Source organism: Meleagris gallopavo, chromosome 2 (assembly GCF_905368555.1).
Source record: "Meleagris gallopavo chromosome 2, MGAL_WU_HG_1.1, whole genome shotgun sequence".
NCBI classification, from domain to species: Eukaryota; Metazoa; Chordata; class Aves; order Galliformes; family Phasianidae; genus Meleagris; species Meleagris gallopavo.
Window position 1 is genome coordinate 71,566,882 of NC_139405.1, and position 27,884 is coordinate 71,594,765.

The following is a 27,884-nucleotide window of genomic DNA, read 5'->3' on the forward strand; positions in this document are numbered from 1 at the left end:
ACCAATTGGTTCCAAGGCCTTTAAACCAGACAACACTAGCAACAGCTGATAACAACACAGAATTCCAGATGTAGTCCTTAATGGAAAAGTTCAAAAGGAATTAGCTTAATGTTGTTTACCTTCAAAATTCTAAACATACCCAAGATTCTTAATCCTTCATCTGTACTTTACTACTTTTGTGTTACTTTTGATTTTGATGTTGTTTGACTTCGTTTGGTTGTGGTTTTTTTTTTTTTAAATCTAAGACATTTAATGGTAGATCATTGTTAATCATTAGAGTAATAGTCCTGTAAATACTTCATGAGCAAATGTTTACTTCAGAGTACTTTTTGTAGAGTTATCACAAAATAACTGAAGCTTCCCTCGTTCACCTGTTCTGTTTCCAATAACAATTTACGATTCAAACACAAGAACTCGGGACAAATGTACAGCTACCAGCCTGACAAGCCACTAAACATGAAAGAGTAACATTCTCCAATTTCATTTCAACAAATTTCTTACATTTAAATCATCTGACATAACACCAGGTAAATGATAAGAGGGAAAAAAAGAAAAAAAAAACAAAAAAAAAAAAACAAAAAACAACAACTTGCATTATACATTATGTTTTGGATGGTGGGAACTGAACTGTTGATAAACATGCTTTGTAAAGTGAAATATGCAATATAGACCATGCTAACCAAAAATGATATAGCAGCAAAACAGCAAGCATCAGGTGTCACAAAGTTTCTTCACCTAAGTAGCTCTCATTCAAAACATCATCAACTGGTAGAAGTTACAAACGTCTGTGCTTCGGATACAACCAGTATCTTTAAAGTACATGGAATTTCTGCTATAGACAATCGCTCTCTGTTGGTGGGTACATGATTGCCCTTTTCACGACATTTAAAAAGATGCACAAAGCACGACGCTCCCCCTCCAACCTCCCAGTAAGAAAAGTTACCAAAAAGACTTAAACAAAGCAGCCGTTTGCCCCTTGGGCAGCCTGTAGTGTACTCACCGCGACGGGTTAGTTTTGGAAACTCTCTTCCCCTCCCCCTGCACAGTAAGGGAGAATGGAGAGTAGTTAAATTTGAACTTCCCTGCTTTTGTTAGCATGAGTCACCACCTTAACATTATCTCAACTGTAGACTTTTATCTGTGAATATCTAAGCCCTGTCTTGTGGAAAACTAATTACTGAGCCACTGAGAGGCTTCATAATGTCCTGCATTTAAGTCCTGAACATCATACATAATGCATAGGAAGCAGTCTCTGCACTCTGATTACAGAACACTGTCATTAGGAGAGCAAATTAAAGATGTGAATAATTCACTGGCTGAGCTTATTGTCAGTGCTGCATTGTGAAATTAGAATTTCTAATAAGTACTGCAATTTTTTTAACCCAATTAACACAGAGAACATCTTGAGTCTGATTAGTACAATAAAAATTATTACCTTATTCTTTTGCTTCACAACAGCCAAATTAAATACTGTACTTAATTATGCAGCATTCATCGCTTCTGTGCTAGAAATAATAACAAAAAAAAATCTCACTATTTCTTTAACAAGACTTCCAACATTTAGAACGCAACTGAAAAACACAGCACACAAATCTCTAAGCACAATTTATATTGCAAAGTTACTGTCTTTTTAAAAAGATTTTGCAAATATCAGCAGTCGACCATGATGTCACTGCTTATGTCTTCTTTGGAAGCAAAAATGTATTAAAAATAATCCCATAAAATGATGCCCCTGAACGAGCTCTGAATATACATTGTGAATTAACTTTCTCCAGGTTGTTGTGAAGACAGAGAAGGGAAAAAAAAAAAAAAAAAAAAAAAAAAAAAAAGCACCACTTACCGACTAGAAACCAAATACACAAATACAAAAACATCCATACATACACTGTTTCGAAAAGATGCTAAAAATATACAATGAAAAAGCAAGAGCTAGATCAGCTCTCTTACCTCAGTTCCCTTTTGGTACGGGATAGATCACATCCTTTCATCCTAGGAAGGAGGAAAGTCCAGTTCAACATCCAGCATGTTGATTTCTCCACACAGTGCCTGCTGCCATGTTAAGTACAGAAAACGATCACTGAGGATGCAGCTTTTGTCTCCAAATATTTTTATGCATCCTTTTAGTGTCCAGGACCCCTGGAACCTTCACACATCTGGCAGCAGACACCACTAGCTACAGCTGCTGCAATGATATTTTTCTCATCCCTATCATCAATTCCACCTCTTATTTCTTCCCCATCCTGGGGAAGTTTAATCATTGAGCTCAGGTGGGAAGAAAAAAAAAAAAAAAAAAAAAAAAAAAAGTGGCATTGTAATTATGAGCTTTTTTTTTTTTTTTTCTTTTTTCTTTTTTCTCCTAGAGACATGGACTGCAGCAAACAAGCAAACACCTTGCATCTTTGTCTCGTTCTTTTAGCATGTGCATATGAGAAGAAAGGAAAAAAGGGCCTGAAAATTATTCAGACACAATGCAATAGACATAAAGAGAGACAAAAAGACAGAGAGAGGCAGAGAAAGAGAGAGAAGGAGGCAGAGAGAGAGGAGAGAGAGGAAATGCTGAGAGGGAGAGGGGGCTGTCAGCGCAGATAAATCTGCATATGGAAATCAGGGTTATCCTGGGTACAGTTTTATTTAACCATGATGTACTGTTTTTTTAATTAGACAGGAATTTAGTGGAGAAAATGAGGGATTCTTACACACACAAGAGCAAACGAAGCATTTTTAAGGGCAGGAGTTTCCACAGCAAGCTGCAGCACTCGCAGCAAAACTTTTTATAGCAACTTTCAGGTTAGGAATAAAAGTTTCATGCACTGCTGAAAATTTATATACACACACACACAAAAGCAAAACTGGAAGGACAGTTTAAAATGAAATGGAATCAAGACAATCCAAAGTAGTTCAATCATCACTGAAAAGAAGACCCAGAAGCCACCAAGTCCTCTGACACATGACACAGTATTTTAAACTAAGTTTATGCTAGGCACAGCTTGAGAACTTTCTCCCCTGCCCCTGCACTGTGGTGATTGTCACAGCTAGTGAGGACTTCTGAGGCAATGAGACCAGCCAATGCCCTGCTTGGATTCCCGGTACACAGACTAAATCCTGTGCTTGGGGAGAGCAGCGTGCCCACAGTTGTGAGCAGCACCTGACTAACTAGAGAAGGAAGGACGGAGGCATGAGTAGGGCTTCTTGCCTGGGGCTGCTGGAATGGGTGAAGTGGCAGAGATGGAAAATGAGGTTCTAGCACAGGATAGCCCAGGATAAGCAAGACTCAAGGAAACCAGAAAAAGATAGCAGGTAATGGAAAAAAACAGGGAGATTTGGGAGCAGCAGTGTGCTTTAGGGGCTTACTAGAAGTTGAGACATGGCCAGAATCAATTGGTGGTGGCTGCCCAGGCTGGGTATGCCTAGCAAAGCAGTAACAGTAATAGACTTTTGGAATGGGAACTGTGAGAGCGCAACCAACAGCAGCAGGGCTGTGGTAAGGGGCTGCTACGAAACTCCAAAGAAGCAGGTGAGCAAGAAGTATATTGGCACTATAGTGGGCTCAGGTGTCAACGGGAAGCAGAGGGGAAGCATGGTGCAGCATTGAGCAAGAGGAGAAAAGGCACAGGGGAACAAGGGGCAGAAGCGGGAGCAGCCAGAAGGGAGCAACGTACGGCGAGGCTCGAGTGCTGCGCCGAGGGCAGCGCGCACACGCAAACGGCGGACTCTACGCGCAGCCAGCGGGAACAGGACCGGCCCACCGCCCCAAGGAGCCGCCTCACGGGCGGTGCTTCTCCTCGGGGCGGGACAGGAGGCGGGCGGGAGAAGGCAGGCGCAAGCTGACGGGCGGGCGCCTGTCCGGACAGAGGAGAGCCGGGCAGCAGGGCGGGAGGAGGGGGAGAGAAGGAGGAGAAAGAGGAGGAGCGGCCGGCGGCCAATCGGCAGCGTGGCGCCTGCGCAGTGCTGAGCTGGCGGCGGCGCGCGGGACACACGGAAAAGTGTCCGGCGCAGAAGAGGAGGAGCGGTGGCGGTGGCGGCGGCCTCCGGTGGCCCGCAGGTACCGGGCGGCACGGCACGGCTCGGCTCGGCACGGCTCTTCCGCTTCTGCCTCCTCGCCCTGCTTTTTCGTGACTGGCGCAGCTGTCGCCTCACCCTGCCCGGTCTTGTCCTGGGCCTTAGCGGGAAGGCCTGCTGGCAGGCGCGGCGGGAACTCGCCGTCGCGGGGAGGGGAGAAGGCTGAGCGCAGGGTGTGGGGCAGTTTGGATGCCTTGAATCGTTGAGTTAAAGCAACAGCGAGTGTTGCTGTGCCTTATTTAATGAAACTGATGCAGAGCGTTCCCTATACCTGCGTGCTTCTGCCGTGTTGTGCTGTCACACCTATGCATTTGTATTAAATCGAGTTGCTGAAGGCATCCTGTCAATTATTAGTGCTCTTAATTATATTGTTTGCTTATTATTATTGTAGAACTCAGTGGCACCTGTTGCCAAGTTCTACTGTTTCAGCATCTCATATAAAACATTAGTTCATGAGGGTTAAGTATGCAGTGAACTTTTTTAGGATGTGATCTTCATTCTCAGAAATCCTGAAAAGAAATAAAAACAAAAGGAGAAGTTGGAACTTTTATGGAAGCTCAAATTCAGCTGTATCAGAATCAGCCCTACAGTAATCTTATAAACTTCTAGGATTTCAGTATTTCAGGGATCCACAATTATCACCTGAGGTATATTTAGTGCTTCCCAGAAAGAACTTGAGCTATAATATTGCTTTAAGTCATGACCAACTGGGAGCTTGTAATACAGAATGTGTTTTCATAGAATGGCTTGTGTTGGAGGAGACCTTATAGGTTGTGTAGTACCACTCACCTCCCTGCCATGGGCAGGTGTTTCATACTGCGGTTACCCTGGTCACAGAACAACTTGCATTTCATTTCTGCCTTTCTTTTACCCTAGTGCTAATGCAACTTTGTGACGAGTCAGTTTAGATTGGATATAAGAAAAATGTTTTTTACAATAAAGGTGGTGAGGTACTGAAACAGGTTGCCTAGAGAGGTTGTGGAACTCCCGTCTTTGGAGGTGTTCAAGGTCAGGTTGGATGGAGCTCTGAGCACCCTGATCTACCTGCAGATGTTCATTGCGGAGGATTTGGACTAGATGACCGAGAAGGGTCCCTTCCAACTCAAATTATTATATGTCTCTGTGATAATTTAAACTGAAACTAAACAAAACAGATGTACTTTTTTGTAGGATTAGCTTTTTGATTATATAACTCGCTGAACCTGTTTTGATTCTGGAAGATGAAGTTGCACAAAACAGCAGAATTATGTGGCAGGGAATGGGACCGTGACTTCCTTTTTGGTGGTGTCTCAACTTGGTGTTGCAGTTAGGCTGATATTGTCCTCATTTGAGCTGGTGGGTTATGAAGAGCTGTAACAATGAAAAAATTATTTGAAGACATGCTGAAGTTTTTCATTTTAATTGTTAATTGTCTGCTTATTTTCTGGATTAGATGGAAACAGTAGACGATGACTTTATGGATTCCTTCACACCTCCGCTTCTCAGTGATAGCCTGCAGATGGCAATGGAGGTGGAGAACGAGAAGTCAAATCCTCCTTGTTTTTCTTGCATTTTTGACAACCAAAATGGAGGAAGAAACTTCTCTGCAGAGTCTTACTTAGCAAGTGGGTCTCTTAAGAGGTATGTTGGTGCTTTCTTTCTTTCTTTCTTTTTTTTTTTTTTTTTTTTTTTTTTTTTTTTTTTTTAGAGTTTCAAATATATCTTTTTAAGATGTTCTTTCCACTATTGTTTATTGTCTTGTACCTCTAAATGCTGGCAACATTTCCAAATGAGTTTATTTGTGAGCTTTTATGATCCTGATATCAGCTTTGTGGCCTACCAGACAAAGGAGGACAATTCTGACGATATTCTCCTTTCATCAGAGTTTTGGGTCCAGCTTCTAGCTTTGTGAACTGATTTGAAGATATAATAAAGGACCCTACACAGACTTGTCTTGAAGAGTTTTAACAAGACACTTCAAAATTGGTTTGGGTAACAACATCTTAGATCCTTTAAATTTTGGGGAAAATTGCAGCATTGCTTTTTCCAACTTCATGCTCTCCTGGATGCTGTCCCTTTTGTTCTCCATGTGACAGAAACAAATCTGCTTCGCCCAGCTTTCCAAAGCCTCTGATAGGGTCCTCTATAGCTTTCATTCCATCTTTCTCAGAGCTCTACTTTTGTATTCCTTCTGGATTTGAGGTTCAGAAGTCATGTGCATAATAAGTTGGTTTTTTTTTTTTTTAATGTGATATTCTAAAACATTGCTTTAGTTAATACCTTCTCTCTCTTTGTAATCCACCTTTAGTTTTCTGCTATATGCTGATCCTGCAGGGATTGGTTTGCTTTTCGTGCAAACATAATTTTTCTTTCCTACTTTGTTTATAGTTTTGAACCCACTTGCTTTTGTTTTTTACCGTTATTATTTTTTTAACCTTCTGCAAGCTTTTCTGTAAATTCTTAAACATGATTAAAACCCTCAATCCCTACGTTATTACTCTTATTTTTAGCGGATCAGGGTATGTTTATTCACCTTTATGTCAAGTACATGAATGTGAAAATCTGTGTCTTTGTGAATGTATCAGTAGTAGATTCCACAATGACAAAGAATGCATTCCATGACAGAAAAAATTTCATATGAAAACACTCAGGGGCTTGTACAAGTTCACCAAGTCACTGTGGTTATGATAATTCTGTTCTGTCCTTTATTCACCTCATCTACTTGGATTGTAAACTACTGAAAAAGCTTGCATGTGAGAGATTCCTCTGTCTTCATTACCTAGATCAGGACTAACTTGATTTAATTGCTGCAGGCTTCAAAACAGAACAATGTTTAGACAGTTACCAAGTGAGCTACAGATGTTGTGGGAGACTGACTCAATTATTCAACAGATGCTCTTTTTGTCTTTGATTGGGAACTGTTCTGGGAATAGTGCATAGTTCAAGCACGAAATAAATTTGGTTATAAAGTAATGAGAACCAAGTGTTTGCCCAGAATACTTATTTTGTTTTTAAAATAGACATATTTCTTAAATCTTATTGAATTCTCTTGAATTATTTTACGAAAGATCGAGGGAAAATTCTGAAATAGTTTTTTAAATCTTTGTTGGCTTTATTGAATGATTTGCTGTAGCTTTTAAGCAATCTTGAAGTGCACTAGTGAAATATTTTTATATTTACACAATTGGTCTACTGAGAACATATTTCAGGAAACATGTATTCCCTGTAGCTGGTTATTAGTCCTGAGACAGATTTGAAGCATAAGCTTACAGTGATATGTGTTATCTAATGTCCTGGAGTCTTTTGTTAGGGACAGTTTGTATGTTATGCCTCAGGTTGGCCCCCTGTAATGTGTTAATTTTCCTTTTTCTCTAAAATGGTCTAGCTACAGAGCACAGTACATGTTTTTACAGCATTGAAACTAAAGCTTGTTATATTTTATATACTGTATTGCTATGAAAGGTACAACGGTCTCTTGAGAGCACTGCTACACCTTCCTCTCTATAGTATAGATATTGTTGTTACATTTATAAAAATCAGTGCTTTAGATTTGTGTTATTACTGAGTAATACTGGATCTGTCTTACAGGGTTTTACTGAGACTGGATCCTTCTCCAAATGACTATGAAGAAGATGCAGTAGAAATGTTTGGCTTTCAGTGGGTTACTGAAACTGCTTTATTTGAGTCCTGTGGACTTCTCTTTGGATTACTTAGGTATGTTGTTAGTTTATTTTGTGATTACTCCAATTCTATAATTATAGCAATTTATTCTAACAGTGAAACAAACTTCAAGTTTTTGATAGTAAAATCATAATGGACTGTGGGCCATGTAATACATCTAGAATCAGCTTTTAGTCTTCCCTGTATGGAAATTTCATAGAATCATAGTGGTACATGATGAATAAGACATGGAGTTATGGAAGATGTAAATTTTGTGTCAGATAATTGTAGTGTTATATGACTTTTATTAATAAGTTTCTAAGCAACGTGGAGCACATCTGAGCCATCACCAGGTAAAGACTGATAGATATATATTACAATGGTGTTACAGTCTATTTAGAAGACTCTAGCTTAGCAGTTGACAACCCAGCCTCTGTGGCAAGAGAGTTAGAACTAGGTGATCTCTAAGGTTCCTTGAACCCAAGCCATTCGACTGTATATGAGTAAACTGTGTAAGCTTTCCTTCAATAAGACTGTACTACCCATATAATTAATGTTATCTTTTGAAGATTTGAAATCCTTTCTTAATGCAAAAGAAAAAGTGGGGGTTATGAGTTACATATTGTAAATACTCCATGCAGCACTTTCTTCAGTTGTTAGGATTAGAGTAGCTTCAGCAATCTCTTCGGATACAATTACTCAGTGTTCCATTAATTCAGTGTGGGTTTTTAGTCAGTGCAAATATACAGATTACCAATAATCATCTTTGCCTACTGATAATCCTCAGGATATACAGCACACGGAGAGGATGGATGGAAGAGGCTTTTCCATGATTCTACAAACGTGTGATGTAGTTCACCATTCCCTTAATTGTAGTAGATGCTCCCACACATTTAGAGTATGGCCAAGAGCATCATGTGAAATGTCATTAATGAAGTCTGGCTATTGAAACATGATGGCGTAGATGACAGGAGGTGTATTAATTAGCTTTGCTCATTTGGCACAACATTCTTCTTCACTGCGGTTTAAAAAATGTCATAATGAAGCAGCTAGCATAACTTAGTTATAAGTAACACTATATCCCATTTAGCATCCAACCTGATCTGTGCAGTAACTGTTTATTGACTTAACATCACTTTGCAATGAGACAGCGATGTAGTTAATCTCTTAAATGAAATAATTTTTTCTTTGTAATATAAACCCCTTTGTAGTTACCTTTGAATTGTAATAGAGATTAATGTTAAAAAAAAACAATAAAATATATTATGCCTTAATTTATTCAAGCTGTTCATGTTTTAAAAGGTACTGAGCTGGTGGCAGTAATGGATTTCAGCTAACTCTGCTATAAGAATTTGGTTGCTAAACTGTCTTTTGATGTGACAAGTCTCTTATATCTTTCAGTTGATTTTTTTCAGTTATAAAATGGCATGCTTTCATTTATAGACCGTTTGACAACTGAAAATAGGAAAGCTCCTATTTTTCCAATGTAGTGATCATATTTGGGAGATACAAGTTATGCTGATTCTTGAAAACAAGGTGGCTGGGAATAGTTTAACAGTGCAAATAATATCAATGTTAAAATCCACACTAGTTGCCACTCAGTAATTTTTTCTTAAGTGTCCACAATATTGAAGATTGCTAGTTAACGTTTTTATAGAATTAATACGTAATTATGTCATAGAGCATAACTACAAGTTAAAAACAATAACTGTGCAGTAAAAAGAATTCCTACCTGTGATTTTTTTTTTTTCCACGTGACTGAAGATGCGAGTCATGAGATTAACAGCTAATAAGCACCAATCTTGGAGATACAAAGGCAAAGTGGAATTAGAATTTCTTATTTAGATTGTGACATCTTTGTTATGCTTGTCATGCTCCATTTGTGATTTTACTTTATGAAGTGACTATATTCCTTCTCTCAACTTAGTAGAGTCTTTTTTTTTTTTTTCTATTTACTTTCTTCTTACTGTTTTTAACTTTCAGTCTCCTTTCTTAAAGACCTCTGGCTTTAGATTTCTTTTCTACATGGTTGAAATAACTGAAAAGTTCACGTAGAAATTCAGCTTTGATTCTTTCACCCACGTAGGTGTTTTTTGTTTTTATGTCTTAGGTTGTTTTATACAAGCAAGGAAAAACTAAGGGAGGTAATTTTTATGTGTGATAGCCCATTAATATGCAGGTTACAACCTAAATATTTAGATCCTTGTGGGCAGTTCCTAACGTTTCCATACAGTTTAGTTCTCAAGGATGTTTGATCTGCATTGGATTCAGTTCTACTGTTCTTGAATCTCTCAGTCAGCTATGACTGTGTAAGAAATGAGGTCAGACAGCTCCTTTCTCAATTTATGCAACATTTTCTTTTGCAGTCTTATGCTTTTGTGCTTTTTGTGTATTGGGTTTAGTACCGTGTTATCTCTCTGGAGACAGTACTTGAAGACCACTTGAAAATAACAGTTGCTGTGGAATATGATGGAGTACTTACCTACTTACATACCTTTTTTTCTTTATTTTCATTGCTGTAGTATTTAGTAGTGACTTCTTTAAAAATGTACTCTTTCCACCCTCCAAAACTGAATTGAGTTTTTAATTTTTCTAGACACACTCATACTCTGCTGTAACTGTAACTGTTAATCCTTTGTGGTTAAGTTAAACAGTAGACCACTCTGGGAAGGAAGAAGGAAAAACTGCTTGCAGAATTTCATAGTGCTAGTGCACATGTTAATTAATTTTGTACGTAGAATGTTTGCCATGGGGGCCAACTTTCTGGTTTATCCTGTAATCAAATATAAAGCTGAACAATATTTACAGGGAATGGCTTTGGGATTTTTCTTTGTGTGATTTTGTTTCCTTTTCTCTGCTATTTGGCTAATTTTTATTTGTTCTTACTGTATGTAATGGTTTTGAAAAGAAGAAAAAACTGTCCATTGTCATTTCTGTGCGTTTAGATGTGTTTGTAATCTTCCACTAATACCATCTCCCAGATTACATTTGTATAAGTTTTTCAGAAATACAAAGCAAGCAATACTTCATTGTTCTATGTAAAACCTTGCTAAAATGTAGTCAAATAACTTCAAACGATAGAAATATTGTAACCTTTCTATCCTTTTAATTAGGCAACAAATTTACAAACTGGAGGACCTAATAGAAATGAATTCTTCTGACTTCGGTAAGTTGAACACATTTCGTTTGAAGCGGGGGTAAATATCTGACTGCCTTCTCATTATAGAACTGCATTATCACATTTGTGTTTCAATTGTTTACTGAGGGCTCACAGTGTGCCACAGAGCAACACGTAACCAGCATAAATTGCAGTAAGTGTACAAGTGCAGTCAACCAAGTGATATATGGTGGTGTGAAAATGGATACTTGACGTAGAAATGTGGAAATGGTGAGAGTCATTTGGAACCAGGTCTGCCTGTTTAGAAAGGTCGATCTTGACCTCACTGACTGCAGTGGGGAATTCTGTATTAATTTGACTTGAACTAAGCTGTCAATCCTATGTTAGGATTTAGTGAAACTGTTAACATATTTAATCAGAAATTGAAACTTGCATCAAAAAAAATACTGGTTACTATTTTAGTTTTGAAGGTAGTGATTTGAGACTTTTTCCAGTGTTCTTTTGGCTTACATTTCAAAAAGTTATTTAGTACATTTTAAAAGCTTAGTTTCAAGTAATTCACAGATGTTTAGAGTTATTTACAAATTTATCTTGGCAGTAGGATTGATGAAATGGGATCACTACAAAACACTTTGTTTGAATTAAATACTAAGGCATGAGTTGCAGTATGTTTCGGAAGGATTATTGCAGCCCTGGGCTTATTTATAAGTTTGAAGGCTGAATTATGTAGGAAGTTGAGAAGTTCAGTAATTACTGAGAAATGCACTGTCTTCAGTATCTTCTCAGTACAGATGCTGAGCGTATCAAGGTGACTGTCTTTCCATGGACAGTGCAAAATGTGGCAGAGTTTTTACCGTGCTTATTCTCTAGTACTTTACACTTTTCACTGGAATCTGCTCAAACCCATTTGCTGTTTCCATTTGTGATGCTCCTACCAATGATCACCTCATCCTTAATCAGGCACGACGTTGCAAGCTGACTGAATGCCAGGCATTAGTGTATTTGTATTATTAGGTATTTAAATGACTGCATTTAACTTAGCATGCACTAAGTTTTATTTTTCTTTAAGGAGAAAGCTACAGAACATGATGTGGGGAAAAAGGGAGAGAAGGAAGACAAAGTGTGAGACAGCCACAATAACTAGATAAAAGTATACTGAGCTGCAAGTGAAATGAGAGATACGTGATAGTGAATGAAAACCGTTAGCTTTGTAAATCTTAGGGCACTGTTCACTGATGGGTTGCTTTCCAGGAAGAGAAGTTAGAAAGCTAGTTTCTAAAAAAGTTCATCTGCTTATGAGTTTCCCCAAGAGAAAAATATGCTGTTGAATTGCTTGACACATTTTTAGAAGATCTTTTGGAAGCAGATACGGAGTAGGGCTGTAAGGCCGAGTGATTTCTTCTAGCATTAATTGCTTATCTCTACTACCTATCCTGAGGGATTGTATGTGATTTTTTTTTTTTTCTTAATATTTGGGGTATGTGCCTGTGGTAATAAGAAAAAGAATGGATCACTCTGGCAAGATTGCATTTGGCAAGATGGCATTTGAAAGTTGCTGTTTGTTACCAATTACCAATTTGACTTTAGAAAAGAGTGGTGTTTCAGTGGTCTAGTTTCATTACCGTAGAGAATGTATGATATCTGTGTCACAGTGTGAGCACATCTGCTTTAAGCTATTGATCTCTTTTACTTTAGGTCAAGCTGCCAACTTGCACTCAGAAGCAGAGAACATCAGACGTCTATGTGTAGACTTCTTGCATTATGTGAAAGTTTTCATCTTCAGGTGAGACTTGTGCACTATTTACTTATGTACTAAGCTTTGTGTAGCTTTTCCTTATCCATATTTTCGTTGTATTTCTGTGTGTTTGTTCAGGTATCTAGAGCCTCCTAGAATGGAAAATGATGGAGTACTCTACCCATATGAGGAACTAGAAGCACAGTTCCCATCAGTGTTGGTGGAAGAGCTTCATTCTTTGACCCTGCACATTGGTCACCTTTGTGAGCTCCCTAGTAATGTCCTGGCAGCATTTACCATTCAACATCAAGCAAAGGTTGATGGCTTTTATAGTTGTAAATTTCTTTTATAAGAGTACGCATTCAGTTTGATGAATCTTGTCTCAATAGGAAGTAATCTTTCTTCAGAATGTTATTGAAATTGATTTTTATTTTCTTCATTTCTCACATTATAAGCTCAGTGCCATTCCATTCTTGGCCAGCACGGCTAATGAGCTTTGGATTTGATGTTGTTTTTTTTTAGAATTTATTTTTGTTTTATAGCTTTTAGAATTCTTCCTGCAATATACAATTAGTAATATAGATGAATAAGTAGGCTTCAGTTAGCGTAGCATGTTTAAAAAATTCCATCATAATGCCTAGAATTTCTGAGCTTCCAGTAGGAGGGACACTTAAAAAATATGATCTGAAGCATAATTTAAAATAGGAAATGATCATGCATATTAAGAAGTGCAAGCATGGAAGTAATACAGTATTAAACGCATGCGAAATATACACCTCTAAGATTTATGTGTTGTGTATGTTTATAGTAACTAATGCTTTTGAGAAGAAAATTTCAAGGAATTTCAATCTTTAGATTGCATAAACTCATACCTAGAGAGGAATGATCCACCAAGAAGCAACACTGGGAATCTTTCTGTTCGCTTAGCTTGTCAGTAGGACTTCTGATGAAAGAAACAGCAATTTGAAGCAATTTTTAAGGAATAGAGACTAGTGAAATTTTGGAATTACTTTAAAAGCATACTTTATTTTAGCAGTCTGTGTGCTACCTAATATTTTACTTGAAAAGTGTCAAGACATTGTGTTTAATTTATGGTTTAGATAATATTAAATTCTTCACAGATATTCTCTACAGATAGGATTAATTTGTCATGAAGGCATTTGTTTTGTTCTTTTCCCTTTGATTGAATGTCTTGTGTATATGTGTAGTTTGTTCATATATATCAGTAATGTTTATTGCAGCCAAAATATATGCCCATTTTCACTAAGTCTTAATGCAACATGCAGAATTCACTAAAAAACCATTACAAGTAAATAAATTTGTGTATTTGTAATCACAGATCTTTCCACCATCATGGCACTTTCTACATCTCCATTTGGATATCCATTGGCTAGTGCTAGAAATTCTTCATGTACTAAGTGAAAAAATGATGAGTAAGTATGCGGGGCTTTTTTTTTTTAACTTGTATATGTTGTTATTTTTATTTCTTGTCTTAATTCATTCAGAATAATTTATTACTTTCAGTAGTTTTTGAGCACAGCTGCATTTAATCATCTAAATTGAAATTTGGTGAAGGCAGTTTTTCCTTTTCAAATCTTATGAAACTTTGGTCTCTGCACCTTTATTTCATTGTGCACCAAGTCTATGTGATTAAACTTCACAGAATCACAGAATTGTAAGGGTTGGAAGGGACCTCCAGAGATCATCGAGACCAACCCCCCTGCCAAAGCAGGTTCCCTACACCAGGTCGCACAGGTAGGCGTCCAGGCGAGACTTGAATATCTCCAGAGAAGGAGACTCCACAACCTCCCTGGGCAGCCTGTTCCAGTGCTCCGTCACCCTCACCGTGAAGAAGTTCTTACGCACATTCATGCGAAACTTTCCTTCATATAGCTCAAATGGAACAAAATAGTAGTTGGAGTTGTTATTTTTTATCAAAATTTATACAGTTTGTTTTCAACTATTGCTTGCTGTATACTAGATACTTAATGTCAAGACACTTTTTGACACTGAAAATAAAAATACATTTTGCAGAGATTCACAATGTATAACAAGAAACAGTTAACATATGTATGAAATGTTTCAACGGATGGACCAGAACAAAGAATCCAGAGCAGGGGATCCGTGTTGCAGATCATATGTTACACTACTGTGCAAAGGAAGAGGCCTTTAGAGGTCTTTGTTTAAAAACAAAACCAACCAACATAAAAATAATAATTTTAATTTTAAAAGAGGAAAAAGATTGGTAAGATATTCATAGAAACTAAATTTAAAAAAAAAGTCATAGAATGCAGTCATAGAACATTCAGGTGGCTGAAGAAGAACTGTTAAAATACAGGACATTATGATTTTCTTAGTGAAAATAGTATACATTAGAGATCATTTCCATGCTAGCAAAATGACATAAATGTGTGTTCTCTTATAGACAGTCCCACTACAACAAAAACTTTCTCCTTATATAAATTATCTAAAAGTTCCATATAAGCATTGCAGTAGTTGGAGTAACACTGAGGTCTAGAGACAGTGCACTGCATGTTTGGGCAAAGTAATGATATCAAAACTGAACACTTAGATGAACTTTTTTCTGCTTTGTGTACAGTCACAACGTGGCTTTCCTGAGTCTTTGTCATTTCTCCATGCCTGTATTTCTGGATAATGCATGGATTGGCTATTCTATAAACTTACAAATTTCTTTCATGACTGATTGGGATAATGGCTTTTTTGTTTTGTTTTGTTTTTTTTCCCTTTTCTGGGGGGCTTTTGGAGAAGGGATGAACAGACTGCTGCAGGCCATGTCTCTTCCAGGTTTCTATATTTAATTCTAGGTAAAGTTCAGAGTAATAATATAGTAATTAATTTCTGTAACAGAAAGCTCATGCTTTTAACAACAAAATTCACTAGTAAAGGCATGTTTGCATGTATTATTCTGTCTTGTATTCTATTACTTTGCTGAATTCTTTAGGTTCTCATTTTGTTCTGTAAAGTATGCTGAATGGAAACTTCACACCAATGGCAAGGTATTGGATGCAGAGTTTTACCCTGCATTTCTAAGAATAAACTACAAACTCATTCTACATATCTTCTGTTCCACTGATGTCAAGGGAATTGTACTCTTGGAAGGCTTGTAAGATAAGATCTAACTATCTCTTAACTTTACCATTTTATCTCTGTTAATGTCTACAAATGCTCAAGTTGGAATATGATCGTGTCAGCTTTTTACATCATAACATCCTAAAGAAAGTGTTAGACCTCTCTGTGATTGTTTGTCATCAATTTGTGTATTTGCAAAACATGTGATGATTTCAGAACATGCACACTGGCACGTAACAAAGGGGAATCTGCGGGTAAATAAAACCTAATTTCCCTGAGAAGCTGTGCCAATAAAAAGGTGAAAATGCCAAACCTTTTGACTATCAACTGGAATAATTTTAGACTTGAGTGTAATGAAGAAATGAGTTTGAATTTATAATGGACAGGTGTTTCTAGATGAGTTGGTAAATTAAAATAACATGCAACTTAGCAAACCAATTCTAAGATATATAGGTTAGGAAACAAAAATCCTTTCTAGACTAAATAGAGCTAATTTTCTTTTTTTTTTTTTTTTTTTTTCTTTAGGGCAAGTGGTATATGCTAACCATTTCATAAATCTAACTGGGGAGAATTTAACCAATATCAGTTTATTTGAAACACACTGTGAAAATCTTGTATCTGATTTAATAAGCTTGTCCATCCAGAAGTACACCAAGGTAACTTATTTCCTTTACATAGAACATGGACAGTTATGTTTCCCAACAGAGGCATCTGAATTAGATATTGTACCAATGCATAGATGACTTCTTACTGCTAAGTTTTAAATGTTACGTATGGCTTAATATCTCCATGTTTTAAAGAGTGTTATTTGTTAAGAGCTCAAATTGTGTTATATTTATTCATGACCATCTGGCAGTTGAATGAGAGAGAAGTATTGAAATGCACTGTGTACGGAGCAGAAGTGAGTGCCACATTTCGTAAGTTCAGTCTTTCAGGTTCAATGCCAAACATGGCACAGTCTAAAAGGTTTAGAGCTACAGATGCAAAAAAAAAAAAAAATCTTTTCAAACTCTTTCAACAGGAACAAAGAAAAATAGCTGTAATCCTGGCGGTAAGCTAGCTGGACACTTACAGAATGTCATACTACAGTTTGTTACAATGCTTCTGTTTCTCATCTTTCTTTTACAGCTCTTTTATGTTTGTGAAGGGAAAACTTGTCCTTTTTTCTTTCATTCTCCAGTTGCAGTGTTTTTCTTTCTTCTTTTGAGGACACGAAGGCTACAAAGTTTCAATAGCATTAGCCAGTAAGAGACTTGTGCAATCTTGTTTGACTGTGTCATTGTGAAGCCTGTTTTAGATCAGCACTTGTAAGCTATGAATGCAGGACTGAATTGTGTAATTTATGTTTTCATGGTACAAAAACACGAGAAATGGAGTCCTCCTTATTTTGTGATGCTGTTTATGGGATTGGAGAGAAAATGGCTATAATAGCATTTATAAATTGTTCTTTTGAACTGTCTCTCTGGAAAGTTCTCTTACCTTTGAAAATTAGTTTTGATTTATTACATTATCAGATAACTACAACCTCTTTTTCCATCAAAAACAAACAAACAAATAAATGAGTAAACTTGTAAAGGAAGATTTGAGTAGTATCTGTGGACTATTGTGCTTAATAGTAGCCTGTGAAATGTCAGATATTTAAAATGACAGATTGATCCAACTTCCACAGAGCCGCATAACAAACAGAGGAGATTGTTATACCTCAGTGTTTTCTTCAGCTCTCCCTAGGCTTGGGCTGCATATCTTGAACTAGATCTATTCAAGATTAATTTCTCAAGTGGAATTTGGACTTGAGCTGGATAACCCTTCTTCAGCTGTGCCTCCTCTAGTGTGCATTTGGTTCTATAATCCAGCAATGAATATAATATTCTTCAAAATTCTGACAGGGGAAACTTGGATATATATACAGACTGGGGAAAAACAGGCTGGAGAGCAGCCCAGTGGAAAGGGATCTGGGGGTTCTGGTTGCTGGCAAGTTAAATATGAGTCAGCAGTGTGCCTTGGCAGCCGGAGGGGCCATCAGGCCCAGCACTGCCATCTGGGTGAGGGAAGGGATTGTTCCGTGCTGCTCTGTGCTGTGCAACCTCACCTTGAGAACTGTGTTCAGGTTTGGGTGCCACAATTGGAAGAAGGACATAGAACTATTAGCATACAAAAGAGGGCTGTAAAGATGGTGAAGGTTCTGGAGGGCAAGATGTATGAGGGGCGACTGACGTCCCTTGATTTGTTCAGCCCAGAGCTGAGGGGAGGCCTCATGGCAGCCTGCAGTTCCTCACAGGGAGCAGAAGTGCTGAGGTCTACTCTTGTGAGGTGTCAGGACCCAAGGGAATGACATGGAGCAGCATCAGGGAAGGGCAGGTTGGAGGTTAGGGAAAAGCTCTTCACCAGACGGTGGATGGTGAGTTTGAAATAGGTTACCTGCAGCAGGGGTCATGGCCCCAAGCTGCTGGAGCTCAAGGAGCATCTGGGCTGCTTTCAGACATAACATTTGAATTTTGGGTAGTTCTCGATGGAGCCCAGAGTTGATCCTTGTGAATCCCTTTCAGCTCAGGGTATTCTGTGAAAACACAACTGAGACCCATAATAGATGACAGTGTCAGCTCACTGTCATACTAATAAGCTTTGAAACAAGTGAAGCTCATAACATTTGTTAGTATTCTTGAAAGGAAGGACATAAGCACTGATCTTTTATACTCATACTTTCAAATTTGTATCTTGAACTGCTACACCGTCAAGCCACTTGGCATCCTCAGCCCATTGTGCCCTGAGGTACATTAGGCAGAGAAATAATATCCCTGGAAGTCTATTCTATTCTCAGCAGTGCATTCTTGGTACCACACCTGTATTGTCCCAGGAATAAACCAGTTTGTGGTTATAGCTATTTCTACCAAGGTACTGAACTTGGAAGAGAAGGTACAGACTATCCCTGAACGAAACAATGTCTCATTTATATTTTGTCTATTCAATTTCTATATAGTGTCTTGGTTTGATAGTACTAGTCATACTCTGTCCTGGTCAGAAATAGCACATCTTGCAGAAGAGATCCTGCTAGCCTGTAGAGAAGCATAGTAGGTGAAAGTTTCTGCAGCAACTGCAGAATAAATGCTTGATAAGTTGGGTATCTAATATTTCCATAAAATTCCCAAGTGTTAGAGTGCATCCGCAATAATTTATTTTTGAAGGGATCTTTTTGCTGATGAGTCAACCAGAGCACTTTTGAGGCTGCTTCAGTTTTGGGAATTTAGCTGTTAAATAATTAATTTTTGATAGACTTTAGTGATCTAGCTGATGTTTATTCTCTAGATAATGTTTGCCTAAGATTAATTCAGATTATTGAGGGATTCCCATAATAGATGTTTAGCTAGAAGCATGGAGAGACATAGGAAAAACTCTAAGTAGCAACTGTGGAATGTGAGCAATGTAAGCATTTATAATATTTCAGTCTTGGCCTCATGTGGTTCTTAAATTGCCACCAGAATCCACTCTGACAATTTCATAGGTTAAAAAAAGATTCTCTAGAGAGAGAAAAACAAATTGTCACATTTATAAACAAATCTGAATTCTTATTTAGATTTAAAGTGTATTTAAAGCTATTTTGATGTACTTTGGAGGTGAATGATAAATAAAAATTCTGCATGCTTACAGAATGTTATACAGGTTTGAAACAGAAGTTGGGACTGTTAATGATATGCTTAGTCTGAATGTGTGGGTTTTAGTCATTCATTCTCACTTCTGTAACATATCTATCATAGTGCTGCTACTGTTACTGGCATTGTGTATTTTGATTTAACTTTTAATTTTCACTGTTAGCTTGCCAAACCTGAAATTAGTTTAAGTGCCAGTGTCATACAAGAACCGTTCTAAATGAATGGATCAAAAAGAGCAAGAGGATATAAAAATCCAATTTCACTATATCTGATTTAGGTATCTAGGAATTAGTTGGCTGGTCATCCTAGGCTCCCTTTATTTGTCAGGAAAGTATAGCAGAAGTTTCTTCCTCCTGTGGCAAGTAAGATGAATAAGTCTCTCTAGGTGCCGTTCCCCTCTTTAGAAGGATGTGGGCTTGTTATTCTACTTGGAGTACTGATTGTTAAGCAATAAACTGAGTATAAGCTGATTTATCTTACTCTTTTCTTACTATGTTTCTGGCATTTTGTTCCTGCTGAGGGAGTTATGCTATGTAAGCAAAGTTTTTCTCACTGCTTTGCTACCTCTGAGCACAGCTCAGTAGATTCATAAGTCCTAAGACAGAGTAAGTAAAAGTAATGTCTGTACTATAATTATTTCAAATACAGTGCTGTTAGGTCTTACAAATATCAAAGTGTAGAGTGAATTTTCATGCATTTAGCATCTTCTTTAGCTGTTCTGCTTATTTTGTTTCACAATTCAGGGAATATAAAACTTATAGATGAATCACAAGAAGAATGCTTTACATTTGAAATGCATCAGTCAGAGTGATTTTTGTTAAATATGGAATAGTAATCAAATAATGTACATGACTTGAAATATGCTGTTTTCTGCATATTAAAAGAATGCCTTGCAGTAAATCTACCAAAAAGCAGACTTTGCGAAATGTTGTGGCAGCATTAACATCTTCATGCCAACAAAAACATTTTCTACTGGCATTTTGCCTAGTCATTAAGGATTTTTCGGTTAAAAAACCAGCAATAATAGCTATTAAGTCATTTGAAATCTTTTTCTTATCTTTCATATAACATCAAGAAAATATAATCATTTTTCTCTTTTTCATACTGTCAGGTAATGATTTGGTATTTATTGCAATTTGTTTTTGATTAGGCCTCAGAAACCCTATTTTCATTAGAGTAAATAAAGTTTGAAAGTGGCTCAGAAGAAACGTAGAAATAATACAATCTATGAATTATGTAAAATTAGGAAACAATCTTTTATTGTGTGAAATATATATTTTGGCTGTTAGTGGATCAATATACTTTCTAGTCTGTAACTGTAGCCATGTTATTTAAGTGCAAAAAATAAACAAACCCAAATCAAACCCCACACCAAAACCAGAGAAAATATGCTACGTCAGAAATTACACTTCTCTGAAAAAACATACTGTGTATTCTCTTTCAGGTGAGACCTTCTGAGGCTCTTACTAGTCACCATTATCCCTGCAACTGCATTAAGGAATTGTGGGTTCTACTTATTCAGCTGATGGACTTCAGAAATAAAGGGTCTCAAACAGAGGTAATGGAAGAATGCTTTTACATATGCATGCATGTTACAAATGCAGTGCATTTGCCAAATGTTCCCAGACTGCTGTGAATGCACTAGTTCACGTATCTGATGATAAAACTAAGCTTCATTTTTCATTGAGAACTGCATGCTCAGAGTAATACTTTAGGCCACGTTCTTTAATGTGCATCAAGTCTCTACGTTTTACAGTATGCTGTTTCATTGCGTCTTAAGGTACTGTTAAGGAGTTCGTGTTGTGCTAAAGAAAACAAACAAACTGGACATTGCATAGTAGGACGTAGTAGAAAAGAAAACATTTACCCACTTTTCAAAATCATTATTTTGCAATTTGTGTTATATCATATAACAATTAATTGCTGGGTGCTAGAAGACGTAAATCAGTCAAATCAATGATCCATCTAGCCTGTGTTTCTGTCTTTGGTACCTATACTACAACTATCTGTAAAAGAGCAACCTGGTTTTTGATGCTTGTAATTGTAATTTCACCCAGCTGATGTAAGTAAAGTGTAAGTGCAAAGAAGTCCCAGAAAGCTTCTGTACAATTAGGGAAGATAAACACAGGGTGAGAGAAGGCATAATATGCTATAGATGGGGATCTGAGCAAGAAGATAATCAATTTATCAGTGCTGGAAGAGACTGACTTATAACAAGTCATCTGAATCTGAGTTTACTGTCTTCAAGACTGATTCTCTCTCATCTTCTACTAGCTTTTTCTTTGTTAGATTAGTCTGTGGCTAAGATTTTTTCAAAAATCTGCTGTATAAAGTCTTCATTAAAGAACTTTAATTTCTCTCTTTTGAGAACAAAGTTGATGGATTCAGTCTGTACGTTGTCATTCCAGCTGCTTGTAACTTTGCCTGTGAGGTATCATATCACGTTCTTCCTTGTGACCAAATCTTTTTGTTTCACATTGATTTCTACTAGTAAGAGCATCCTAAGATAGAGAAAGAGCATGTATGATAGCTGCAGGCTTTCTCTGATAATATTTTCTGTAAATGATTGTCATATTGCTTGTTCTCTGTAAAAATGAAATGATTGTTAAAGCAATACTGTAGAGAATGCTAACACAGCCTTTAATAACACATTACCAATTTACTTTCACATTTTCTTCAGTGTTTCTGGAACTTGGTGAACAAAAATCTAAAGAGCATCTTTGAGAGACCAAGCAGTTCTGAAAGTAGGTCTGTTTTTGAAACAACTCAGTGTAAAGATCCATTGAGTTTTAGCTTGTGGATTGTTACTCATCTGGCATCGCTCTACCAGTTTGATCGTAATGGAAACCTAGAAGACAAGGTGGGTTTGCTCTTTCCTAAATACCTGAGTTGTAGTATTTTATTTAAGTCTGCAACTTTGCTTGCTTTTTTTGTTGATAGAAAACATTTTGTGTTATAATAAAGGAATTGTCTCATTTGTTTAAAAAAGAACTTATTAATGTTGATAGTGTTAAGTGTGATAGTGAAAAAAAAAAAGGTAGCTCTGCTCTGGAGAAATTCTAATCTAGTTAATTAACTTCGTATTGGTATGTTGAGATGCAATATATGAGCATGTAGTGTAATCCATGTGAATGTCTGATACTAGCACTGTTTAATATTGCTGAATTCAAGTTTCTGGTAGAAAATTTCAAGACATTTGCCTTTAGGACATGGTCTTAGCTATTCCTACCATCAAGCATGCAATTATTGACGTTCTTTTCTGTGAATTTCATTGAGGGATTTGATGTTACCATACATTCTATGAGGGTGGCAGTGCTCTCTGGATGAGACCTGCACATGTCATTCTTACGTTTGTTAAGATGTACGTGGGGCTGTACTTGGTATTGATGAATGAAATTCCTGTATGGCCTTCACTCTAGTTTTCTTGATCCTTCTTTCAGTATTATGCTCTGATATTCATTTTGCCTAGTTTTAACTCTGTAATCATTAATTTGGAAGGAAACAGGCACTTGCTGAGAGGCAATTCATCCATCTTGAGAGGTGTGAAAACTGCTAGTTTTCTTTAATTGACTATAAAGAAGCTGAATAGAAACTAGAGAGGTAGCTGAGTACCCAGCAATGCAGTTGTTTTGTTCGTTTTACATGCCAGCAGAATTTCGCCAGTTTCCTAAGCATCAACTCTGTATTTCCTACAGAGTGTATTTTATTATTTGTAATTTAATTATGTCTGTTAAAGGGATGTGACATATGCGGTTTCTCTGTTAAAGTATTTTCCAAGATACCAAAAATGATTCTCATTTTGACATAGGATGAAAGATTAAAACCTTGAAAGCAGGTTTATAAACTGCAGAACTACAAAAAGGGGAGAGACAGATAAAAATAAACAGATCAACTGACATAACTTTTTGATAAAAATAACTGTTTGATCTTTTAATTTTATAAAAGCATTTGTATATAAACGTTATAGGAATGAAAAATGTTAAAATGTTAAATTTAAATGTAGAATTGTAGACCACATCTGGCTGTCACAGAAGGTTGTCTCAACCTTTCCTTGCTTTCGCTCTGTTATTATGGTAGTGGGGCAGAGGGAGCCCTAGTCTGGTGTGTTTCAGAGGAATGCTGAGAAGATAGAATTACAATGCTCTGTGCTTACTAGAGGGACTTAAATGGAGAGGAAAGGTTATTTCCAGGTTGAATGCAGAAACTACTGTGTCATTTGTCCTGGGTTTCTTATCTTTGTGGGTTTTTTTGCTCCAATCAGAATGCAGCGATACTGTTTACTTTGATCTTTGTTTTTTTCCTCTGTCTCTTTTAGTGGTACGTACCACGTATTTAGCCTTGTGAGAGATGATTTTTTGCCCAAGGCACTATGTTATTTAAATAAGCCAAGCAGACATAGAATGGGAAAAAGGATTCCTGTTGTTCTTATTTTAAAGTAAGAATCTGAGATGCAGCAACAGAAAGTGATTTGCCCAAGATTAAACAGTACCTTTTTTTTCCTCAGAGCCCACCTAGGAGAAGAGAATTTCCAAGTCCAAATTTGTAAATCACAAGACCGCACTGTACACGCTTTTCTTGATGTTTCCCATGCTCTTTATGTTCAAAATGTTGGCTGTACTTTACATTTCTCTGGAAGTGGTTGTGAGTTTGTCCAGGGATCCCTATTCTCCTAAGTGCTATTGATGATTACAAAAAAAAAAAAAAATCAGAACAGTACACACCACAAGAATGTAACCTGTCATAATTAGTTGTGTAAATAGTAGACTGCAATCATTTCCTGTTGGGTTTTTTTGTTTGTTTCTGAAATATATCTTCAAACATTCATTGGAGATAAGATCAAAGGGTCCTTGATGCAATTTTTTTTTTAAACAAGTGGAATTACGTCAGAACTTAATGTTGTCCTGTTTTGTTGGTTAAACATCTGACGTGATAGCTTCGTGGCACATGCTTTCTTTTAATTAACTGTGATCAGAGGTGGGAGGGCGATGTATCATAATGATGGTTATTCATGTGCTTCCTAGCAAGAATTGCCTCTAAGCCTATGTCATCTGTAGAAGATTTTCAATTTTTTAATGTGGACTGCATGGCCTTGAGGTTATTATGAAAGCTTTTAAAATTCTAAGTAGGTTTCAGACTTGCTTCTTTTTATTTTTCCCCTTTAGCTCATATAACGTAATTTCAAATATGCAGTGATTCATATATATCGAATATATAATTCATACACATGAAGTCATTTAAAACTAGAAAACTTTGGCCAGGCTTTCTAGATGCTGTTTTCTGAGGAAAGTACAGTGTATACCTTTTTCATGAACCCCACATTGAGGTCCCAATTCACTATTCTGAGAAGCAGGATTTAAAATCCGGGTGGGAACAGGTGAGAAAAATTGCTGCTTGTGAACATTGCAGGGGTCAGTTTCAATATACAGTGGACTGAGAAAATATAGGCAGAATTACTTGAGGCTAAGAATTCTTGCCTTTAAATGATTTGAAATGACTATGTGGCAAGATATGCAAACATGGGCTTCCAACTGAGAAGCCTGGTATGGATTTCCAGGTAGTGAGGTGTTAGTGTCTGTAGAAGTTTCTCTCTGAGAAGCCAGGGGGCCCCTATTTAAGTTTTTGCTTTTTGGAGCAGTTTTACATACTTCAGGGTCTGCAGGTCCTGCTGATTTTGAGTTATTTGAGAGTAGAGGGAGGGATATAGTAAGCCAGCAGATCTGGAGTAAAAGATGCAGCTTCTACATATTCTCTGACAAAAGTGGATTTCAAACAGTTGCGATGCCATATTGCCAGTGTAGCAGAGAATACTGTTAGGATGTAAATTTACTGAGATTTGAATGAAACATCTGTTAAAAGATAGAGACAACTGAAGCTAAAAGAAGAGTGCAGCAGGTTGCTGTGCTGCTCTTTCCCGAGTCTGAGTTGAACCTGAGTGCGATTTTTATAATCAGTTCCAGTTGGTGACAGGAGTTTGCCATAGATTACTCCAGAATTCTGTATGGTGACCTGTATACTGCAACTGAGCTGGAACTTTGCCTATGGACACCTTTTGTATAAATCACGTGTCCTTGGGCAATGGAAGTGCTAAAAGCGTGCTCTGAGCAGGTTGCTCCGGATAACCAGTGGCCTTGTAGCCATTTGGCATGATTCCTTTAGTATCTATCTCTGAAAATCTGGCCTTTGAGCAGTCAATTAACTTCACTTTGAGTTTGCAGCAGACACTGTAGATAATCGCATAGTATCAGTTCTTAAAATATAGGAGTCAAAATACAAAGCAGAGATTCAGTGATCTCTCCTTCTGACAGGGTTTTTAACTGGCATAAAGACTTTGGCATCAGTAATAGCTTAAGAAGTCCTTTTTACAACCTATATATGACACACCATTTGCTGTTCTAGTGCAATTATTTGTGCCCCTGTTCCATCATCTCAGTCAGGCCCTCTTCCTGTTTTTATCCTCTCTTTTCTCTTAGCATCAGTTCACACCAGGTCTCAGAAGCAGAAGAATCAGAAAAACTTACCAGTGGAATGTTGTGAATGTGAGGGCAGGATGAGAAGAAAGCAGTGGCAGCTCCTTAATTGATACTGCTGAAGTTTCTGAATTATTAAGTCAGAGCTGTAGTGTAACTTCATGCAGGTCTGTCCCTTTATTCATATTTGTCCTGTAAATAGTCTCGATAACGTCAGCAGCTTTTCAGAATACTCCTTTTTCTTTTTCCACAGTGCAGAAGTGTAAATCCACAAAGTAGTCAAATTATGTTACATAAGTGCTTATATACTATACCTCTCTTTCTTAAAGTTGGCCTTAAATTCCCTCAGTACAGTTACAAATTCTGTGTGGAATTGTCACCAAGTCATGATGCTGACTAGAGTAATCAGTAAAAGAGGAGGGCAGGGGACAGTAGCATTTCTGCTGGAAAGTAGTTATTTCCATTACAGAGCATATGATGCTCTTTATCTTAAGCTCTAAAGGACAGGTATCTGCAAAATAATTTGTAAGGTTTAACAGTTGCCATAGTGGAGATTGTAAAGCAGGACAAATGATGAAAGTACTACATTCTTGCATCTAGATAATCAACACAGGCTATTAATATAACTGAGTATAAGAGGTGATTTTTGGTACTCCTGAGTGATATAGATGTAGCTGAGAATTGTAAACGTGATGCCTTGTTTTTTTTTTTTTCTTGGTAAATAATCTTACTTAGAAAACCATCTACACTTTTCTACTTTCCCTAAATCCTTTTTTTTTTTTTTTTTTTCTTTTTTTTTTTAAATATACTTTTCCACGCAAATCTTCTACTTTATTAGCATGGTCTAGTTGATTCAAATGAATAGTCATCTCTCTTCCCAAGATGGAAAATATAGATTATGGGCCATATTTGACCTACCCTGTATTTTTTTTTCTATCTAGATCCTTAGTATTTGGCTGCCTCCATATTCAATTGGACTTTGATTTTAGAATAGGAAAAATGGGTTAGAAGTAGTTTTTCCCTGGAAAAACAAGAAAATTAAGATTGTGCCTTTTTCCTTTATCTGCTTCTTTTTAGGGATTGCTAAATGCACATCTTTCATGTTTATTACTTGTATTAATTGAAAATGACATTTTGCTTCTTTACTAGAAGTGAAGGTTAGAACTGCAGATGGGTCACATAAATCTGTTAAAATAGCAATTATTTGGGGTTTCTGTTTCTTATGGGTTATTTTGGTGGTGGTTGTTGTTGTTGTTGTTTTTTAGGCCTAATTTTAGGTCCGGTAACAATTATATTCGTAAAATGGAATACTTGGTTTTTAGTGGTGACTACAGTATGCTGTCATGAAACAAAATATTTCTGTAAATCTCTTGCGTTCTTATTTTTGTTATTACATAGTGGTTCCTGTAAGATATACCAATGTTAGTTCATGCTGATAATCATTATTTTTCAGAAACAGAAGGAATCCAATTGGAAGTTTGTGGAAGAACTCCTTAAAAATTCCATTGGTGCTCAAGTAAGTGTGTAAAGGAAGAAAAAAAATGAATAAGGGAAGTGTCAGAGTTGCTTTCTGGAAAAGACAGTGCATGAAACAAAGACCAAATAACAAGTGTATTTTTTGAGTTCTAGTGTATTTATCACAGGTAAATGAAAATCCTCAATGTAGCTTAACTATAACAGTATACAGTGCCCTCCTTTTTAGCAGTTAGACTTGCTTTTAAGTGGTTGTGCTTGATGCTAAATTGTCAGATAAAGGAAAAAGATAATTATCCTGGAAGGGTAGGTATATGGCTACTCAGACAAGATGTATTCAGAATAAGAACTGGATGCTTAGAAAATGTAAACCAGATATTGAATGTAAGGATATCAAGTTGAAGAGACATGATGAGGGAGATAGTCAGCTGCATTGAAAATTCAGCTATATCCTCATCACAGCAGGAAGGTGACTTGCCTTGCTGAGCAATTTGTCTTACAGGCTTGAATCAAACTCTTACTGATAAGGTTCTAGTTTCTGAGCACTCATTTCATACCTTATCATTTTTCTTTCTGCAGAACTGTTAATGCAGTGCTTCATGGCCCAGAGGTCAGAATTGACCTCCTTTTAAAATGCTTTTAAATATGCTATTCAT

General features: G+C 37.0%; 2 protein-coding genes across 2 annotated transcripts in view; one reads left to right on the forward strand and one right to left on the reverse strand.

The window, feature by feature from the left end:
• Nucleotides 1-2,297, reverse strand: part of LOC146545017 (uncharacterized) — a 201,091-nt gene extending 198,794 nt beyond the window's left edge. The window contains 1 exon segment of the mRNA XM_085218439.1: nucleotides 1,948-2,297. Within this exon segment, the coding sequence (XP_085074565.1) occupies nucleotides 1,948-2,018 (71 nt within the window). The 5' untranslated portion in view covers nucleotides 2,019-2,297.
• Nucleotides 2,298-3,891: 1,594 nt separating this feature from the next.
• Nucleotides 3,892-27,884, forward strand: part of MMS22L (MMS22 like, DNA repair protein) — an 87,184-nt gene continuing 63,191 nt past the window's right edge. Inside the window, exons 1-11 of the mRNA XM_085217607.1 lie at nucleotides 3,892-4,042; nucleotides 5,492-5,679; nucleotides 7,627-7,752; nucleotides 10,812-10,864; nucleotides 12,512-12,599; nucleotides 12,690-12,867; nucleotides 13,891-13,984; nucleotides 16,167-16,297; nucleotides 20,733-20,846; nucleotides 21,969-22,148; nucleotides 27,209-27,271. Coding sequence (XP_085073733.1) covers nucleotides 5,492-5,679; nucleotides 7,627-7,752; nucleotides 10,812-10,864; nucleotides 12,512-12,599; nucleotides 12,690-12,867; nucleotides 13,891-13,984; nucleotides 16,167-16,297; nucleotides 20,733-20,846; nucleotides 21,969-22,148; nucleotides 27,209-27,271 — 1,215 coding nt within the window. The 5' untranslated portion in view covers nucleotides 3,892-4,042. The remainder of the gene's footprint in view (nucleotides 4,043-5,491; nucleotides 5,680-7,626; nucleotides 7,753-10,811; nucleotides 10,865-12,511; nucleotides 12,600-12,689; nucleotides 12,868-13,890; nucleotides 13,985-16,166; nucleotides 16,298-20,732; nucleotides 20,847-21,968; nucleotides 22,149-27,208; nucleotides 27,272-27,884) is intronic.